This window comes from Haliotis rufescens, unplaced genomic scaffold (genome assembly GCF_023055435.1).
Source record: "Haliotis rufescens isolate VD_foot unplaced genomic scaffold, xgHalRufe1.0.p SCAF_40, whole genome shotgun sequence".
Classification (NCBI taxonomy): Eukaryota; Metazoa; Mollusca; class Gastropoda; order Lepetellida; family Haliotidae; genus Haliotis; species Haliotis rufescens.
Genome location: NW_025964113.1, coordinates 3,837,117 through 3,859,122, shown reverse-complemented (window position 1 = coordinate 3,859,122; position 22,006 = coordinate 3,837,117). Strand labels below are relative to the sequence as shown.

The following is a 22,006-nucleotide window of genomic DNA, read 5'->3' as shown; positions in this document are numbered from 1 at the left end:
CATTTAGATTTCAAACAAGGGCGCTTACTTGACTTTGCTTGCCATATTCGGGTGTTTCCATATTACGATTAATGTAGAAAAGTAGGAAACTTATAATACCAGCACTTTTATCGATGGCTAGGCAGTGCATAGATCTTTTGGATTTGGTGACTTTAGATACTGATGGAAAGACAACCAACTCGAGTTGCATGTTATACAATTTGGTTACACTGTGTGAAGAAATAAAGACGTTGTAACACTTTTGATACAATGTATACGTTTTTGAAACAGCGACGTCATCACAGTGCGGCACTGAGCGGTATGCAGGCTGGCTGACGTATCATGTATATTATGTAAAACTCCTTTAACTGAACAATATATACCAAAGTATAAAGCAATAATAAATAAAGAATAACACTAATTTGTATAAATTTTGTTTTCTTCTATACCAGTTGTCAGACTGTTGTTGACGACAGGACTAGTCTTTTCAGATTTAAGGGAATATATCACACCTGATGTGCCCTCAAACATAAAAGTAGTTTTAAGCAGTCTGACAAATGGGAGATGACCGCATCATGCATGCCAGTATAAGCTGTGGGAAGGTTCGAAGCCCCCATATCCCAGATTATGATCCTTGGCCTGTCAGAACATACACAGGGTCGTGGGTTTTACCACATGCTTCACTTCGGCCTTTCTTCCAATATTTAGATTCCATGTAGTTATATAACTAAACAACTCGTTTACTCAGCATAACCAATCAGGGAGGCTGGATACATTTAACTGAGACTATAGCATCCCATATTCTCTTAAAATATCTTTATCCAGACTCCGTCAAAACAAACGCATAACCACAGTTTTAACATGGGAAATCACACACATTCACTGTTCATGTGAACACTTGACGATTGCTTACATGTTGCCAAAGAGACAACTGTGTCCAGTATAAATATGCTTTACACGGAAAATGACAGGTCAAGGTCGAGAGAACCCAAAATATCATTAGAGCGTCCTCACTTATTTTTGTGTTTCTCATCTCCCGCGGTCAAAAGTTTCCCTCCTACCGAAAGAACTCCACTATAGTTCATATATAAAGGGGAGCTGTGTTGATGTTTGACAAAGTACATGTCATGGAAACCTGCACCAGTGGCAATCACACAGAGGGGCCCTTGTTCTGTGTGTAGTTCGGAGTTGATGCAACCTTGGTCGTTAAAGTAGACATAAGTTTCTACCAATTTTTGAAACCTCCATGACTTCAACCTTCGGTGATTCTCTCAGTGATAACAGAGTTAAGTGTCTTTGTACTACAAAACGCTAGACTCCAACCAACACTGCCCGTTCAAGCTTCCTTTCATCAGACTATACCCATGGTTCACTTGCAATGAGCCAAGTGGTAACATTAACAGTGGTTCCATCTATTCGTACGTATATTTTGTCATTTCATACTTCATACAAACATATACTAAACCGATAGGTTACCAAAACTGACAGAGCAGTTACCACTATCGAAAACATATACCAGTGCGTACTTTGATCTGCTGTCCTTTTTCAAGAAGATTCAAGACGTTCTGATCCATATTTCTTTTGCAGACACCTCAGTTTAATCAATGTTTATAATATAAAATAGTTCTGGAATTTGTGTGACATCTGCGCGACTGTTGACGAATGGTTGTAAAATATATTAACCGCTCACTTAGGAAATTGTTTTGTTGTAAAATATAAACTTTATTAGATTAGGTCAACTGTAATTTAATAAATAAAAAACATATTTAAGAAACTATCTTGATCTAAACCTGTGTAGAAAGTTGTTTCCTTGTTCGTTAATTTACAATATAGTACCCGGTTCCATTTTGTCAGAAGATAGATCTTCATATATATATATATATATTTATTGTTTCAAATTTAAAGTGATTGTGTTTTCTGTCAAAAGTAAGAATTTATTACAATATGATTTTATGGGGAAGGCTTCTTTTTTTTTTTTATCTACATGTGCTTTCCTCTTTATAATCTTTTTACACAATGTGTTTTAATTTCAGTTTAGTCGACCAGACACATGTTAAAATTGTCACATATTTGGTAATGATTAATCTCATTAAAATCATATCTGAGTTCTCGCTGCCGCTGAACAAAGCTTTGTTTAGCGGCAGCGAGGACTAAGATTTGATTTCAATGAGATTGGGTTATGATCGTCAGAGCCTTGAATGTGTATTCTGCAATGAGGATCTATTTTTCTTTGGGGGGTTTTCCGACCAATCCACTCCACTTGGAAATTTTTTGATATGAGAAACATAAAAATAAAGACGCCATTACTGCCACTATTAACTGCATGGCTTTAGATAGGTAAATCCTAAAATATACGTCATGTCGTCTATACGTTACCTGCAATTCTAAAAACTATATTGTGACTTCAAAGTTTTAATCTGATATGTTATGGGTTGATGCTTATATGCCTTCGGGTAAATCGGTAACTATGATATTCCGAGTGATTGATCATATTTGCAATAAGGCATCAGACGCTTTGGATATTTCAGATTGGTCTTTTTATGTAACATAAAATGTCGCCGCGTGATCCCAATAGACGAACATAAATAACGAACAATGAATCAACATAGAAGTAAACACGAGACGTGTACATAAATGTCGTTGAAAAGTTACACCGCCAACAAGGTAGCAGCAGGTAGCCCCCCGTGTCGTGCCATTAGTGCAGTTAATGGTCTAAGGGAGATAATCGTGTTATGATACACTACTAATAAATAAGAGTAAGGTCCCTTGTATGAGCTCCATACAGTGTGTCAAGTAAAACTCCTCACATCGTGTTGAATTTCCGAGTCCTGTAGGGTAATTCAAGCTCTACACAGCGATAGCCCATTCACGCACTGATGAGGAGCTTAGAAATTTCTGGTTATCTCCCTTGCTACAAGGTCGAATGACGTCATTATCTTAGTTTGGACATGCGCATATTGTTTGAGACTGGTTTGCTAAGCTGGTTCCCGTCTCCCTATGCGCGTCGTCAACTTGCGCCAATATCGTAATATTAGAGACGGGGCGCAGCTTAACTGGTTTGCCTACCCTAGAGCCTGTGCTCCGTCGCACTACTAGCCGATAGCAGGATATGGTACAGTCTAAGATTAGTTCTTGAAAACAGTTTCTTCCTTTTTACACAAAGTACAGCGCAGTGTCCGAAGTTTGCATGTAGACCCTGAAGGGGACGTAACTCAGTTTGAAATTACCGAATAAACTGGTTCCACTGTTGATACACGCCGCAAGTTTAGCGCTTTTTAGCCAGACAGGAGCACAGTCTAATGACCAAGCTGAATTACTTCCCTTTGACCACAAACTTCAAGCTCCTACCCAGCGCGTGACAACTTCGTTACACTCTATAGAGAGCTCCGGGAACGTACTATCGCTGTGAGGAGCTTGCACAAACTTCACCCAGTGGAATAAAATCGATTGAATTATCTCCCCTTGACCATGACACTGTCTGATCGTAGAACTCGATCAGTTCCATGTGTCATTCTTATTGTATCCATAAAAAAAACATTAAAAAAAGAAACTGTCTAGATCTAAACCTGTGTAGAAGGTTTTTACCTTGTTCGTAAATTTACAATATAGAGGGTATATGATTTTATTCCTCCATAGGAGAGTACAAGAAAGGTTATAAGTTAGCAGTGAAGAGGAGAGACTTTACATGGATTTAGAGTCACTTTGGAAGTTGCACATATCATATATCACAGATAGCTGGAACAGTTCTTGATCCTCATTGGACAGGGAAACGGGAGGCTGACAGGAAAGGAGAAAGCAAACAAGATCAGTGTCGGATCTATCTTGATGTCACATCACACTGACCACAGCATGTCTCGATACATGCATAAAGTCTCAACCTGACACAGGGCGTGTTAGAAGATTCTTGAACATTGCCTGTCTCCAGACTGCACACAAATGAACAATGAACTCACACTGTTTCTTAATGTTTGGGTGGGCTTTTGCTATGAACCAGGCTGGGTAAGGCTTTCTGGTGGAATGGATTTTCCTGAAATGTTTAAGGGCGTGATCAAGAGTTAAACGGGTATTCGATTCCTTCTCCTTGCGGTCACCAATGGCTTTCTTTACATTTTTCTTTCAGGAGCTTTGCACGGGAAACGTACCACTAACCATGAAAGCATGTAAGAAGGGTAGAGGCAGATACCATTTGCATTCATAGAACAGTTGTTCTTAAAAGCGAAGAGACGAGTTAAGAACAGCTGTCTGGCTAGAAAATTGTTTTGGCTGTTGCACAAGTTTCCAAGAAAGTACAATTCCTTTGTGTTCATTTGAGAGCCAAAGAAGGCCACCCTATTAGTGTATTACAGATGTCAGTCCTTGTTCTTCTAGGCAGGCCTTGGCACATCTTGAGGCAGAAGCGTTGCGATCTTTCAGGTGATAACTGTTTACCTTTGGATAAGTTGGCCCAAAGGTCACAGCCAAAGAGCGCCCGGAGAAAGCTAACAGAACGAATAACATTTGCGCTCATGAGACGGATTTAAGACCTTTAGAGTGCAGCCAAATTTGGAAGCATGTCATTTATGAGCAAGCATTTTTGTTCTCTCCCAAGAATAGAAGTTGGAATTTAGTTCAACGCTTACGTGTTTTGTGTTCTTCGCCATGGCCATCTCTCTTCCATATAACTGTGCGTGATATTGAGCGTGTTTTGACTAATGGAATGTCATCACATAGCTCTTGGAAGTGGAGAAGGTGAACCGCCACTTTAAGCTGTAATTCTCACTTGCTCTTACCATCAGTAATTGGAGATAGGGTGTTATCAAACTGATAAGGGCGATATCGTCCAAATTGGTGCTGAGATATGGAGATCAAGAACTATGGATCCTGTCTTTGCTGCTGACAGAATCTTGAGAAGATCGTTGATATAAACCAAAAACAGTTTGGCAGAGAGCACACTTCCTTGTCTCACACTTTTCTAAAGGTTGAACCGATGAGACTGGGGGTTGTTGGCCAGGACACAGCTTTTCATTTCAGAGTAAGCGTAAGTACGTCATTGCAGTACTACAACTTCTCGTGACGTAGACAAGCAGCTAGTTTTTGTGAGAATCCGTCTGACACAAACTAGCGACTTTCGGACTGTAATCCTGACAGCTAACCGACTGAGCTACGCCAACGTTCGTCATGCCTACGACGTTACGGAACTGACGTCGAATAGGTGACGTACACTTACGAAGGTCAAAGGTGTCCATTCTTGTCCAATTCGTATTATTCCGGGACAAGGGTTACGGAAAGGGGCGAGTGGTGACGAATGCATGGTGTCATGACTCTAGTCTTCGGAAACAAGTGACCCCCATGCCATTTGGCACTCTCGTCCAATTCCGTAATCGACAGGATACCGAGTGGTGAGGGATGAGCCGATATGGCGCGAACGGCTAGAAGCATCAGACGTTGAATTCATGAGTACGCATGATTGACAGAGTTTTAATAATTTGTTGGGTGATTTTATCACAGAAAGGTGTGGGAGGGAAGACTGTAAGCATAACGTTGATCAGTTAGTTACTAGGAAGGCATAGACGTGACTACTGACGCCACCTGAATCATTAGGCCTACTGGCTTGAATTGAAATTCCATAACAGTTTCCCTGTAACCAAAACAATTTAAATGTAGCTGAAAATGTGAAGACAATAATATAAAAAAGGATACCCTGACAAGTGTATTTATTTGCACGCCGAGCGTCTCTTTGTCTCCAATTCTTGAAAATGCTTTAGAAGAGAGTACAATTCAACCAACCCCCCAATCCTTGCCAATATAAATCTAATTGATTTATTGCAAAAGGAGTCCAACGTGAGATGGTGTTCGGACTGGCAACGTTTAGATTAAGGTGGTCTTTCATATCACAATATATGAAAATATAAATGCTTTCATAAACTGTCGCAGCCGCAGGCTATATTTAGGAAACAAATATTGAAAACTTTCAACATCGATGGGCTTTTTCAGTGACATCGCGTGTAGCTTTTGGATCACTGAGAGGAGCATATGCACACTCGATGACCCCTGACGTCACAGGGCATTGTTTTGCCGGGTTTTTTTTTTATGTCAATGGTAGGAATGTTTTCTTTTTTACGATATGACTTTATCGTGATAGTTATCTTTTATCTACATGTGCGTTTTTCGTTAGATTCTTTCCAAAAAGTGTGTAAATTTCGTTTTTTGGTTCAGCTCTCAATATTCGACCAGATATGTGTTCAATTGTCAAATGAGAGTACAGATCACACGTTGTGGAATATTAAGCCTATATGGCCTATATTGCATGTTCAGGATGACGCTGTGTCCTACGTGGCGATCCAATTATTCCCATTGATGTTCTATAGGGTTCAGATCTGGCAAGTTAGTGGACCACGATAGAACCTGTATATATTGTGGTTCTGTAGGAATGGTGCTGTATTATATGGGGACTGCCTAGCATTGTCGTGTTGAAAGATACATTTAGCATGGTTTGTAATGGGAACAACGTAAGGCTGCAAGTTGGTTTTCACCACAACATCGTTGGGCCCTTATGTTGCCGTGCACTTACATAGGTTTCTTCTGCCAGTGTAGGAGATTTCCACCTACATCATTACGCTGCCAACACCAATCCTCTCAGACTTCTTGCATGCAGTTGGCGGCATTAAGGGGATGAAACAGCGCCTGGTCCCCTAGGAGTCAGTATAATGTGTCCGAGTCGGGTATCCTGTTAAACTGCAGCATGGTATCACAGAGGGTTAGCACTAGTTAAAAAAGTTATAACATGTCAGTCATCGGTTAATCATATATAAGTGAGTGAGTATGGTTTTATGCTGCCTTAGCAATATTTCAGCAATGCTGTCAGGGACAAAAGACAGAGTTTCACATATTGTGCCCATTTGGGAAATCGAACTGGAGAGGATAAGCATTTTAGCTACCCCACTACCCTTTGTCATCATAGAGATATGGCCAGCTCACATGATATCCACCGCATGAGAAAAAGACAAAGAGGAAGGTGAAATACTTAAGCATGTGACATCATACTTCTAATAAGAACAATTTTCATGAAGATCTTCACCATATAGTATACCGAACTGCAAAAGAATCGTGGTTTTTCTTTTGCTGTTCAGTATATATACTGAGGTCAAGTGTCTATACTTCACAGGATGCTATGCACAACCTCCCTCTATCACCTGTGAATGCTATGTGTTGTAGGAGTGTTTGTTTGTTGTTTAACACCGCACTCAGCGATATTCCAGCTACATGACGGCGGTCTGTAGACAATCGAGCCTGGACCAGATAATCCAGTGATTGACATCATGAGCATCGATCCACACAATTGAGATCGATGACATGCATCAACCAAGTCAGCCAACCTGACAATCCGATCCAGTTAGTCGCCTCTTACATGTTGCAGATGGGGCTTGGGTCTACTGGGGCTGCAACACTCATGGATGTCAGTTAAGCAATACACCATGTATGAACATTGTACGAACTCCACCACTGCCTGACATAGAGGCAACATTTAGTGAAGACAAATGCAAGGCTATGGTACATGCTGCACACGTTGTCAAGTGAGAAACATTGCCATTCCTGGGAAGACAGATGAGTGCTCATAGGTCTGACCACTCACTGGCTTGCCTCTCGCTGGAACCAGGCCTTGATACGATTTATTTAAAAAACAAAACAACAATCACACAGCATCCTATGTATTCAATGGTGACAAAGGACACGAGTGAAATCCTTTCAGTTTGAATCATAGTATGGGTGTTTGGCAGTGGGATCCAGCACTAGATACTCTAGCCAAGATCACTGACATGCCTCCTGATACTGCTGCCGGCACAAAACGACATTCACACACTGCTACCAGTCAAAACATGACAAAATATACACTTCATTTTTATTTCATGCCAATCCAATACATATTTACAATCCTATACATATTTACACTGTTAGATACAACTAAGCAACATGTACACAATATACAAAAGCTGTTCATTGGTGCAAGTCAACCAGGGTCCTTGTGAGGGCATGTTCGTTTTGTGTGACCTGAAATAACAAAACACATGTTAGTACATTCAGTGTTGCTCGGTTACGTGCAAAACCAGAGTGCCTGAGGTACAAAAGACACCTTTTCAATATCCGAAAGTAAGAAAACTTCATGGAAGTTTCTACAGCTTCTCATCCACACAGCTCCCAACAAACAACCATGCTGAGGAGTGTGCTCACCTTCTACACCACACAGCTCCCAACAAACAACCATGCTGAGGAGTGTGCTCACCTTCTACTCCACACAGCTCCCTACAAACAACCATGCTGAGGAGTGTGCTCACCTTCTACTCCACACAGCTCCCAACAAACAACCATGCTGAGGAGTGTGCTCACCTTCTACTCCACACAGCTCCCTACAAACAACCATGCTGAGGAGTATGCTCACCTTCTACACCACACAGCTCCCAACAAACAACCATGCTGAGGAGTGTGCTCACCTTCTACTCCACACAGCTCCCAACAAACAACCATGCTGAGGAGTGTGCTCACCTTCCACTTCACACAGCTCCCTACAAACAACCATGCTGAGGAGTGTGCTCACCTTCCACTCCACACAGCTCCCTACAAACAACCATGCTGAGGAGTGTGCTTACCTTCTACTCCACACAGCCCACACTTCCTCTTCTTCCCTGATGGACCTCCAGCTTCTCCAGAGGCAGATCTCTTCCTCCCTCCTCCTCCATAGCCACCACTTGGACCACTCCACCCACCTCCTCCTCCACCACCACCACCGCCTGCAACATTATGGAGCTGTCATTAAAGACACAATGTGAAACAGTTTAAAACTTCTAGAGTGAGTTATCGGTTGACTAATAGTAACACTTGCTTAGGCATTAACTGTTTTCTTAGAAATGTTATCTTCGGACACAGCTTTGAACAGTTTTTCCTTTATGTCATGGCATGTTAACTTCATAAGGAAAGCCCATATGGCATTGGCCAGGTATAGAAATTTATTTGTATTGTCATTAGCCTACAAAAATAATCTGCTGCAGAGTTGCCCTCTACCTAATAGTAAAAGTGGTAGTCCATAAGGAAATGTCACTAGTGCATCCTGAATGTTACAAGCCTACATTTTTATTTATCACTGTGAGTGAGTGAGTGAGTGAGTGAGTGTGAATGTGTGTGTGATGAAACCCACAGCTGACAACTAGGTGAATCAACTCAACAGTGTGTGTGTGTGTGTGTGTGTGTGTGTGTGTGAGAAACCCACAGCTGACAACTAGGTGAATCAATTAACACAGCCAAGCGCAGTGCCTCACACAGTTCCATTGTTGTGTGTGTGTGTGTGAGAAACCCACAGCTGACAACTAGGTGAATCAATTAACACAGCCAAGCGCAGTGCCTCACACAGTTCCATTGTTGTGTGTGTGTGTGAGAAACCCACAGCTGACAACTAGGTGAATCAATTAACACAGCCAAGCGCAGTGCCTCACACAGTTCCATTGTTGTGTGTGTGTGTGTGTGTGAAAGCCACAGCTGACAACTAGGTGAATCAACTCAACACAGCCAAGCGCAGTGCCTCACACAGTTCCATTGGTGTGTGTGTGTGTGTGTGTGTGTGTGTGTGTGTGTGTGTGTGTGTGTGTGTGTGTGTGTGTGTGTGTGTGTGTGTGTGTGTGTGTGTGTGTGTGTGTGTGTGTGTGTGACCCACAGCTGACAACTAGGTGAATCAACTCAACACAGTCAAGCGCAGTGTCTCACACAGTTCCATTGTTGCCCGCAAATGCAGAGAGATGCTGATGTTCTTCATGAATAATCAGCTAATAAAAATGTATATCTTCCCTTTGCAGAAGAAAATTTGAGCTGATGGCTTCCTACCTCCTCCTCCTCCACTTGTGTCATCTGCCCACTGGAAGAAGTTACAGCCCTGGTCTCTGGGTTTGGGGCACCCATGGAATTGTCTCCCTTTGTTTGGACCTTCTTTCTGCACAGTGAGGCTGAAGGGAAAATTGATTAATTAAAATATCAAAAATAATTTGACCACTATTTTTAATTACTTGGTTACTATACTCAAATTTTAGAAATATGTTTGCATTTATTTTTGGTAAAATATCTCTTAAAAGTACTGTTGGTTCCATGAAATAAAGAAAGGTGAAATAAAAGATAAAGAATTCTTTGACTGAAACAGTCTGGCAGCAGGAAGGAATAAGAAGGTTCTTAAATATTTATCTTATTCCACATTAGCAAAATTTAGGCAGCAGATCCTAACTAATTAATAATAAAGCCCCTTACTATTAACTTTTCTGTTACCTGTTCTTAAAAATAATACCACAAGCCTCAAACTTGAGGTGAAACACTTGATATAGTACATGATTTTAAATGGCTGTATTCACAATACTTACAACTTTGCAGTCTCTCCACATCTGCATACAACAGCATCTCCATCCCCTGAACTTTGACCCCAGGAACTACTGGACGGATTAGAACTTGAAGGCCGTGAGGAAGACCAACTGTTATTTAGTCTCGAGCTATAAAAAAATATTAGCAGCTGCCAATGGCATCAGAGAGATATTTATTGCAACACTTTTCAATAAAATTCAAGGGAATTAATTGCCTCCCTGTAGAGTTAGCCCATCAACCCACAAATTTGTTCTGTACTTGCTAGGTATGCCCACAAACAGCTGCTTGTAGTCCCCCTGTTACCTGCACTATCACCCATATAGTCTCCAAGATTTTAACTGTTTCATAAGAATACAGTGAAAACTGAAATTAACTTATTTTCATGTACACTTCAACACTAATAAATGTAATCAACATTATTCCACTTACACACAACAGTAAACACACTGTGAGGAAAGCATCTCTTCTGTACTTAAGTACTAACCTGTTCCCTGATGAGCTCTGGTGGTTTTCGTCAGCCCACAAGAAGAATGTACACCCAGTCCCGCTGGGCTTGCTACACTTGTAGAACTGGCGACCTGTGACACACAGATATCGGTTATGAGTCAAAATATGGTGATGAATCCTATTTATTGTTTTTCAGAATGAAACACCCACATTTGTCTTCAGAAATATTTCTTTTGGAACTTCTTGTAAACTAATTCATCAGTTTTACTGTATGAGACTTGCAGTGTTATAGGATAGAAGAACACAATTCTGCCTCCACAGCCAGTCATAAGAGACTGATGTCATCTGACACAGTAGAAACCTAGTTTGAATCATGATATGTCATGATGCTCAGATATGGGGTTTCACATCACATCTCCAACTGTCTGTACAGTTGCACTATGTAGCCCTGCTCTGGAGATGAATTATGTTTCTTGTTACAGTCCATGAAGAGATGATGGGTTTCAATTTTGAATTGATGAAATCACCGACAATGAGCCGAGTAGAGTACTTGTGTTCAGAGCCAACAAGAGTGAATCCAGTGATTACAATGTATGACCTGGTTGACTGGGTGTCATTGTGCCCAGATGTCATTGATTGTTTTGTCCGAGACTCGATTACTTACAGGCTGCCATAAGGCTGGAATATTTGTAAGTGCAGTGGTCAACATGTGGATATTTGTTATAGGGTTCTAGTTTGTTTGTTTGTTTGTTGTCTTATGCTGCACTCAGCAATATTCCAGCTTTTTGACGGCGGCCTGTAAATAATCAAGCCTGGACCAGACAATCCAGTGATTGATACCATGAGCATCAATCTAAGCAATTGGGATACAATGACATGTATCAACCAAGTCAGCAAGCCTGACCACCTGATCCTGTTAGTTGCCTCTTGTGACAAGCATGGGTTGCTGAAGACCTATTCTCTACCCGGATGTTAACAGATCAGTTTGTTTGCTGTTAAACACCTCATGCAGCAACAGTCCAGATATAACTGTGGCCTGTAAATAATCATATCTGGGCCAGATAAACCTGTGAATAATGTTCCATGCCGTCGAAGTACAATGACTCGCAGTTGACCAAGTAACAGAGTCTGACCACCTGATCCACTTAGCATACAGCTCGTACAACAAGCATAGGTTGTTAGGGCCAAATCTAACCCAGATTCCCCATTGGGTTTATAGTAGTCTAACCTGTGTTAGGTCCCTCTTTCCTGACAGTCAGCTGCATGGCATCACTGCCACAGTTACACACAATGGCAGACCCAGAATCTCCTGGTCCTCCACCAGGTGCCATTGGATTAGGCTGAGGCACGGTTGTCAGAGGTGGCCGAGAGTTACCTCCCCTGTGGTTACCAGTGAAAGATGTATTGTTTCTTGAACTATTGTTATAGGAAGAGTTTGTGTTTGTGGAGAAGCCTCTATTAGTAGAGTTATTTCCGCTTGAGTTGCTGTTCTGTGGTCTGCGTTGTGTGTTGTTGCTGTTCTGTGGTCTGCGTTGTTGTGTGTTGTTGCTGGTGATGCTTGTGTTACTGCTGCTGCTGTAGCCACTGTCGGACATGTTCATGTTTCTCCTGGGCAATGATGTGTTGGCTTGAGAGCTGGTGTCTAAAACAAAATACACATAAGATCAAAACTAAAATATCAGTTAAATGTGAGTTTCGATGGTAGTAACAAGTGCTGGATTTAAGATATTTGCAAGAACACTGACACTCCAAAAGATCATAAACGAAACATTGCTCTACTTCATTTTCTCTGTTCCTGGTTTATAGTTTTAAATATTGGACTACATCATTTCAATATATAGTGACAATATATAGTAACTGAGCCTAATAATTTCCTTTATCAATGCTACGATTATTTCATCTCACAACATATAATTTCCCAACAAGGTCCGAAATATCATTCACAGAGCAGGAGTGGTGGCACATGTCCTGTGTACAGCACACAGGTCACAAATCATGGAGACTAGTTGGATGGGTGACTGCTGAGAGTTTCTAGGGCTTTGGTCCTGCCCCACATTGATGTACAAGTGGTGTCTGTAGGGGCAAGTGACTTTGTTCAAAATATGCCTCTGTTCATCCACTGATGAATGAATACCCGGCACAATGAAACGGTAACGTGAACGTAAACATCCTTGCGTCTTACTGGTAGCTTGGATTGTATACTCCACAGGGAGCTGATAATGAAAGTAAAGTGCACACTGATCATTGACCATGGTAGTGCTTTGAGCATGCTTTCGAGTTTGGAATTAGTTTATTATATAAATCTGTGCATTATTATGAGGAACACTTACTGTTGTTTCTGGCAGTGAGAGGCTGAATATTGAGGACTTCTGTCAGCATGTGATCACAACCACCGATACAGCCAGTGTGTCTATTAGCAGAAACCCAAATATGCTTTTACATAGAAAGAGTTAATGTTGCTTTACAGTAGAGGTTGTTCTGTAACATCGTTGTCAGCATCATTCCAGAAATAAACAGGATTGTTTACTGCTTAAATGTCAAAATTAAACGGACATGAAAGAAGTTTCAGTTCTCCAAGTTAGATCTGAATATTCTGGAAACTTGTTTCATATTGTAAAGATTTACATGTGCTGTTCTTGACATCACGATCAAACAATCTTACTCAGAGGGTATCATGGGTGGTGTTGATCCTCGTCTGAACCTGAACTTGATCAGATGAACCGGTCCTGGACCACACTGAAGGTGGAGGAAGACAGGTAATCATCACTTGTGATGCAAGAAGCATGAAAAGTACAAACAGTAATTAAAACATCATGTGTCTGCCTAAGCAAGATATACTGAGTGAGTGAGTATGGTTTTACGCCCCTTTAGGCAATATTCCAGCAATATCACGGCGGAAGACACCAGAAATGGCCTTCACACATTGTGCCCAGGTGGGGAATCGAACCCGGGTCTTCAGCGTGTCGAGCGAACGCTTGAACCACTAGGCTACCCCACCGCCCCTCCAGATATACTGTCATGCTTCTGTTGATGATATCGAGGTCGTAGCAAGGCCTGCTAGTAGTTGACTCAAGGTCCTAGTGGTAGACTACAGGGGATTATATAACTAAACTAAAAAGCTTTTCAAGGCCAGGGGAAAAAATAAATGCCTTTGTAATGTAAAATCAATGGGAAATTTGTACTCGCGGGCTCCTGTTAAGTTGTAACCCTGCGCCAGTTGACTGGAGGTTAATATATAGCATCCAACCTGTATCTCATCATTAATCAGGTGTGAGAAAGGTATCCTACCTGAGGACAGGTCTCCTCTGCTAAGTCCGCCTGGAGGACGAACTCTGGCAGCCAGATGGCAGCACGGCACTGAGGGTACCCCATACAGCCAATGTAAAAGCTGTAAAAAATTAAATAAATAAAAGTGACTTAACGGATTTACAGCATGCCATCGTACCCCAATGTCGGTACATAACTACACGATCACATTTTAGAGGATTCAATCTTGTTCCATAATTTCAGGAAACGAGCATATCAGAGTTCCATTGAACAAGAGAGATGGAATTGTTACCAGTCTTAATTGGTTTTGGAACAGCCTGGGTTTCAACCTGGTTCCTGCACCTGTCCCAGAAGGATGGCCATACAAAGCTTACAGTATCTATGATTTAAGTTTTGATTTCATGCTAGTAGCACAAATATGACATGAAAAATATTTTGCAGTTAAATTGTATGGCACTAGATAACTGGGCTCCTAGTCAGGAAAGTTGACAGAAGCCCACTTGTACAAAGCTATCTGAGCTACAATTATTGTAACTCCACCTGTTTAACACAGATGTACAATAATTGTGGCACAACAAGGCAAGTGGGCCCAGGTGTAGACCTTGTAATCAGTGTCCTGTGTCACACACAATACTGAATCTGTGTAGATCGGGTGACCCTTTAACTTTTAGCCTGTTGGATTGTTTTCAAGCTTCTTAACTCTGCCTGCTGGATTAATTTTAGCATAAGGCACTGTAAAGAGGGTGGGGGATTTCAAACGATTGGTGCTTCATAAAACAAGGGACGTTTGAACAAATTGTTTGCACATTAATATCTGATAGAAAAATACACAGTCATATAAAAACATCCTGACATTTTCAAACATACAGATAAATGATACGTAAAGCCTACATGGAAAGATTGCAAGTGTTATTTTGGGGCGTCGCCATTTGAAAGGGTTTGACAGTAGCAACACAGCGAGGAACACACTCTGTTTAACAGTAGAATTGAGAGCTTCAAGTGCTAGGATTGATCAGCAGCTGGAAATTTGAGTTGGAAGACAAAAGAATTACTTAAATGAAGACTTGCTAGGACTGCCAATTGTCCCTTGTCTCTAAAGAGCTGACACTGACCCTTAAAACATCCAAATTAATATCCCAAACCCCTGAATTACCATAGGAAAGGTGATGGAGGCAGAATTGCATGGCCACTCACCCTTTTCCATCTTTCTTGGCCTTCAGAGCCATGTCCTGACCACACAGTGGACATCTGCGGACAACAGCTGGACCAGCAATGTCTGTCACTGGAAACAGTAACAATTCCAATACATACTGTCAACATATAACACGCTAAATACAAAACTTGACCCACCAAATCTCATTTGAAAAAAATAAATATGGCCTGCATATCCTCGATGTAAAATTAACGGAAAAAAACCCATAACCTCATGCTTGTCCCTCAGCCAGCTTAATGGATCAGGTGACCAGTGGATCATTGCTCATGCTTGTCACTCAGCCAGCTTAATGGATCCAGTGACCAGTGGATCATTGCTCATGCTTGTCCCTCAGCCAGCTTAATGGATCCGGTGACCAGTGGATCATTGCTCATGCTTGTCCCTCAGCCAGCTTAATGGATCCGGTGACCAGTGGATCATTGCTCATGCTTGTCGCTCAGCCAGCTTAATGGATCCAGTGACCAGTGGATCATTGCTCATGCTTGTCACTCAGCCAGCTTAATGGATCCGGTGACCAGTGGATCATTGCTCATGCTTGTCACTCAGCCAGCTTAATGGATCCGGTGACCAGTGGATCATTGCTCATGCTTGTCCCTCAGCCAGCTTAATGGATCCGGTGACCAGTGGATCATTGCTCATGCTTGTCCCTCAGCCAGCTTAATGGATCCGGTGACCAGTGGATCATTGCTCATGCTTGTCACTCAGCCAGCTTAATGGATCCGGTGACCAGTGGATCATTGCTCATGCTTGTCGCTCAGCCAGCTTAATGGATCAGGTGACCAGTGGATCATTGCTCATGCTTGTCACTCAGCCAGCTTAATGGATCTGGTGACCAGTGGATCATTGCTCATGCTTGTCACTCAGCCAGCTTAATGGATCCGGTGACCAGTGGATCATTGCTCATGCTTGTCACTCAGCCAGCTTAATGGATCCGGTGACCAGTGGATCATTGCTCATGCTTGTCCCTCAGCCAGCTTAATGGATCCGGTGACCAGTGGATCATTGCTCATGCTTGTCACTCAGCCAGCTTAATGGATCCGGTGACCAGTGGATCATTGCTCATGCTTGTCACTCAGCCAGCTTAATGGATCAGGTGACCAGTGGATCATTGCTCATGCTTGTCGCTCAGCCAGCTTAATGGATCCGGTGACCAGTGGATCATTGCTCATGCTTGTCACTCAGCCAGCTTAATGGATCCGGTGACCAGTGGATCATTGCTCATGCTTGTCACTCAGCCAGCTTAATGGATCCGGTGACCAGTGGATCATTGCTCATGCTTGTCCCTCAGCCAGCTTAATGGATCCGGTGACCAGTGGATCATTGCTCATGCTGTCATCAGTCCAAACCTGATGATTTGCACATACAGGTGGATCATTGCTGACTGTGATATAAAACAACATTCATGTCCCTTGATCTCAACTACCCTCTAAAAGAGATTTGAATACTTAAACAATGTAGTTTAAGGGCCTATTAAATTAAGTGCGGCCTAAACAACACAGCATCTAAGAAGGTCCTTCCACCTACCTTCAGCTCCTGTGAGAGCATGAGCTTGTCCGAAGTACTGCGACAGAGCCTCGTCCAGCTTCAAGGCCTGATTATAACATCATTATACATGAATGCTAGAAGGTGAACATGGATTGTTTGTTGTTTAACACCACACTCAGCAATATTCCAGCTCTATGATGGCTGTCTGTACATAATTGAGTCTGGACCAGACAATCCAGTGATTGACATCATGAGCATCAATCTAGGCAATTGGGATAAAATGTCATGCATCAACCAAGTCAGCGAGCCTGACCACCCGATCCCACTCGTCGCCTCTTACGGCAAGCATGGGTTGCTGAAAACCTATTCTCTTCCCAGATATTCACAGGTCAGTTAATAAGGAAATTATCATACAAGATAATCTGTCATTCCTAAATTACCCAAGATGTAACTTAAGCTAGTCAGTAAATGAAACAAGAAGCAGACATTTAGCTCATTATGACAGCATAAAATGACATCACAAACGCAGAACAACAGAACCCAGGCTAGGTGGTAAATTGTTGGCCTTAAACAAAGTCGTACATAAGACATAATTTCTTAACCAGCTGAGCATTTACATTTCAGGTAATACTCTCCATCTTTGTTTCCACTTCAACAGATTTGATTCCATCCTCAATTATTCTGGTACAATATCTCACATTTACCACAACTGCTTTGGCCTGGCCTGGCCTGGATCAAGATCCAGGTTAAAATTGGCCTTCAGCAACCAATGTTTGTCATAAGGGATGACTAACAGGATCGGGTGGTCAGGCTCGCTGAATTGGCTGATGTAGGTCATCATATCACAATTGCCAAGATCAATGCTCATGATGTCACTGGATTGTCTGGTCCAGACTATTATTTACAAACCACCATTATGTACCTGGAATATTGCTGTGTGTAGTGTTAAACAAACAAACAAACAAAATCAACAGAATCCCTCTTGCACATAAGCAGAACATAAATGGACATCAATAGTGACAAGCCATTTGCATCAGTCTCAAAACAAATCTATGGTGGCCCATGGGTTATAATATATTGAATTATAATATCTATTGTCATGGAATGGAAACATAATACACTGGATAATTGAGTGTTTCCACTTAGGTAAACTAGTATGTCAGGATTGTTCCCACAACAAGCAGTGGACAAGGGAGATAACACTGTTACATCACCTGCTGGCTCGCCTCTATAAACACAGCCTTGTACTTCTCAATCTGCTCCCGCAGTACAACTAGAAAGTAAAGGAGTACTTTTATGTACTGTTTATACACAAACTTTACTTTATCATGGATGTGGACCATATAAAACAGAAATAATGGGAATTTGTATATATAGAATCTGTCCTTTGATATTACCAGTCAATGTAATAAGCACCCAAAATTAGAAATAGTGGGCTCTTATTAATATAATTTTGGGGAGAGAAAAAAACAGTTGAAAGATTGGAAATTTCGTAGTTTATGCTGACAGCCTGAAATGATACAAAGAAAAGTATGTGCGTATCATACTCAACAGATACTTTATCCAGAATTTAATTGCCCATAATTAAGGGTGCATATAACACACGAGTGTGTAATACTGTGTATTATACACGGATAAATAAGTCTTGTGTACATATATCAATCGGAAGGGGTGCTAATTGGGATTGTTCACTAGCCAATATATTAGCAAATATTGCTGTGGGTGCTAATTAGAGCAGGGTGCTTATTACGTCGAACACGGTAAAGATAACATGCTGAGAACTGAAGAGAATAAAACCAACTTACTATTCTTATCTTTTCGCCCTTCACAAATCCTAAGAAAAGAAATATCAATCACAATGTGGTATTTCATGTATTGCAAAAAGCAACTAATAACACAGAAAGCAACTATTAATGGGAATGAAACTGGCATTAGCCAAAAACACATCTTTGATTTCAATATCTTTGAGAGGTCTTCACAGCATACAGGGGCAGTAGGGAGGCCTATTGGTTAAAGCATTCACTCGTCAGGCTGAAGACCCAGGTTTGATACCCCACAAGGGTACAGTGTATGAAGGCCATTGCTGGTGTCCCATGCCTTGATACTGCTGGAATAGCTTCACAGCAAACTTGAAGGTTTCACTCGTGTTACTGATACAAGCAACACTTCCTCATACATCAGTACCTGTGCCTCAGGTACATATCACTCAGGCAACTGGTTGAACAACAAAATCAACTTGTCTTACACTGCTCACTGGCAACAAACTCATAACATACACTGACCTTTTTGAAGAACAAAACAAAATAAATCTTAATTATCTTTTGTTTCTATTTCTTCACCACCTCCCAACTAGGATTCTTTACACAAAAAATCTGTAAACCAAGAAATGCAAACCTGGTCCAAAAGCACATCTTTACCTTTCACCTGATGAAGTAGCCCTGAAATATTGTGTATGTATAATAAAGAAGTTGTCACCTAGAATAATAATATTTGTTTATACTTGTCATGTTTATATCCAACTGAAAGGCCTATAAAGCCTCTCCTCTTTACCTTTGTAGGTCGGCTTCCAATTCAGATCTGAGGTGGGGCTTGGACATTTGGTATCCCATCTCATCATAACCTGCAACAAACAGTCAATGCCTTAGTTGTGGTGTAAGGTTCATACAGATATGGAACATTAAAATTCAAGGCCTTTTCAAGGCTTTCAACTCAGATCATTTTCAAGGCTAATTTAGTTCGGTTATAAGCCTTGGTACATGTATATCAATATGTTTCTAAAACTCACCATACTACATATTAGTCCTGAGACCAAAAAAGCAGTATAAACATCGCAAATTTTTCAACAAGATTTATTTTCACAACCAATCAATAAAAGCATTACGGTAAGTAAGAATGTTCTTACACAATGCCAAAAAAGTAGGGGTCAGTGGGAATCATCAAGGCATATCTTCTGATCTATAGAGTATTTATATGGTATCAGCCCATGGAAATAAGATCATACATGCTGGGGAGTAGGCGATCAGATCAAATGGGTTCTAATGGTTGGTGTGATGAGCTGGTGGCCCACTAGCATGTAAAGAGGTCAGTGGTCAAATTCGAATTTGCATTTTGTAGCCAACTTCACTGCAATGAATGCAGAGGTAGCTTACACAACTTTAAAAAGAACAAAATGTATTCTCTACAACTCAATACGTCTCCACAGGGTGGTGATGAAAAAGAGAATGATGTGGCAGGGGTAGTCAGGTGATCATGTTGTGTAAGGTCACAACACACAGGATTACAGCGCATGACCCATTTGTTTGGGTAGTGACCATGGTGATACAGGGATATGTTTGGACGAAATGTTTTTAGAAGCTGGAGACTTTGTTCAACCACGTTTCCAAATAAGGATCGAAAGAAGATGGAAGAAATGCATAGGATAAATTTTTAAATTTCCCTTTTTCAAATTTAAGTTTGGTCAACAATTTGTGATTAGGTGTCCCTAACAAAACTTACAAAAGTCATAGTGGTGAGTGTACTAACCAACCGTCTGTTTCACCAGGACATACACCTACTAACCTTCCACTAACCCCATCCCGAGCTGCCCAGGCACAAAACGTCCATCAGGCCGGAGACCGACATAACTTCGGACTTTGATGGTTTCAATGTGATCTGCATGGGTGGCATCAGTACCTGGAATATCAACACACAATGGTAATTGTTCATTCTGTACACTTGAAAGTTCAGGCAAGCTAAATTTCATCTCAATATCTGAAGCGTCTTTGATTATATCACAATTTTATGTCGATAAAAACCTTGGACACAATCACTATTGTATGAGCCTTCAAATGGCACAATGCTGAAAAACAGACGTACAATCAAATACAAAAATTCATCAGGAAGAGAAATTATGTGCTAAGAGAAAGATAGGACAGATGGTGACGTCATTCCGAAATGAAGCTGTGGTGACAACTGGGTCCATGGTATTTATCCTATTGGAATGGAGACATAAAACTCACCTACTGGAGAATAGAGGGTGTATCAGAGGTTTTTTTTGATTTTCAACAAAACTAAAATGTGGACTGACAAACTGTGCACCCACCAATTCCGTGTTTCTCCATGAGAGCTATCAGGTCTGCTTCAGCTAACAAAGGAGGGGGCACTGTCTCGCTACACGCCATCTGGGAAAGGGGAAACTCATCACAAAACAATAAAATCAACAAGATTTTAACCATGTTACAGCGGGAGAAACTAACATTTTTAGTCCACTAGTCCTTATAATGATAACAAATAGCAAAACACTTAAAAATGTCACATTTCTACAAGTCCTTATGATACCTTCACTATTAAGCAGTTTGGCAAGGACTACAGGACTAGTGCCAATTTCTAACCCTGTGTTAACAGAGTTTCTTGGAGACTTCGCACTATCACATTCATTTATTGGAGCTTTTCTTTTTTCCTGCTTACCTCAATCGAGCTTGGTTCAAACTGATCTCCCTGCTTGTAGATAGGAATTTCCTGCAAAGAAGTCATTAAATATAAATACCTGTGGTCACCGTATGAATTGGACGAGTGTGTGAACTCCAGGTATTCCAGAAATACCCTAATATTTCACAAAGTAGGAAACCCATTGTTGGTGGTACTCTTATGTAAGTGTTAATGCCGCACTCAGCAATATTCCAGCCACGGTATATGTAAAAATTGAGTCTGGACCAGACAATCCAGTGATTCGATATCATGAGCATTGATTCACACAGTTGGGATACAATGACATGCATTAACCAACTCAGCAACCATGACCATCCAATCTTGTTAGTTGCCTCTTATGACAAGCATAGTCGCTTCTTATGTCAAGCATGGGTTGCTGAAGATCAATTCTAACCCAGATCTCCATGGGTCTTATGTAAGCGGTAATGGGTCACCTCTGTATAAGTATGTTGGGAAACAAGCCAAGATCTTCAATAGCATAAGCAACAACCTTATGTTATCATTTCACCGTAAACCTATAACACATTACAGCAAAAACATTTTGAATTCACAGTTAATTGTGTTTAATATAGGCCTCATATCTTAAGTCAAGAATGGGTCAGATAAAACCATTTTTGAATGAAAACAAATTGACCCAGGTATTTGAAAACACACTCCTCCGGTGGCATTCCACAACACTGGCACAAAGGCCAACATTTCAAAAGGACACTCTAAATTCTTGATATTCCTCTCCCTAAGAAATTATAACAAGGTCAAGGGCGAGAGGTCCAGGGTTAA

The 22,006-nt window shown here is 41.2% G+C and overlaps 1 protein-coding gene and 1 long non-coding RNA gene across 2 annotated transcripts in view; both read right to left on the bottom strand.

Annotated features, from left to right (window-relative positions):
* Positions 1–7,846: 7,846 nt before the first annotated feature.
* On the bottom strand, positions 7,847–8,726 carry LOC124138985. The gene is made up of 2 exons (XR_006861723.1): positions 8,604–8,726; positions 7,847–8,007 (listed from the first exon to the last, which is right to left on the bottom strand). It is a non-coding gene; the product is annotated as an uncharacterized LOC124138985 (long non-coding RNA).
* A 3,294-nt stretch (positions 8,727–12,020) lies between these two features.
* The window catches only part of LOC124138954 (DNA topoisomerase 3-alpha-like), a 29,047-nt gene continuing 19,061 nt past the window's right edge, over positions 12,021–22,006 (bottom strand). The window contains exons 15-26 of the mRNA XM_046505880.2: positions 21,209–21,259; positions 20,844–20,922; positions 20,321–20,434; positions 19,313–19,382; positions 18,568–18,596; positions 17,977–18,035; positions 16,802–16,868; positions 15,259–15,346; positions 14,086–14,185; positions 13,460–13,533; positions 13,128–13,207; positions 12,021–12,439 (exon numbers count right to left, since the gene is read on the bottom strand). Of these exons, the coding sequence (XP_046361836.2) occupies positions 12,021–12,439; positions 13,128–13,207; positions 13,460–13,533; positions 14,086–14,185; positions 15,259–15,346; positions 16,802–16,868; positions 17,977–18,035; positions 18,568–18,596; positions 19,313–19,382; positions 20,321–20,434; positions 20,844–20,922; positions 21,209–21,259 (1,230 nt within the window). The remainder of the gene's footprint in view (positions 12,440–13,127; positions 13,208–13,459; positions 13,534–14,085; positions 14,186–15,258; positions 15,347–16,801; positions 16,869–17,976; positions 18,036–18,567; positions 18,597–19,312; positions 19,383–20,320; positions 20,435–20,843; positions 20,923–21,208; positions 21,260–22,006) is intronic.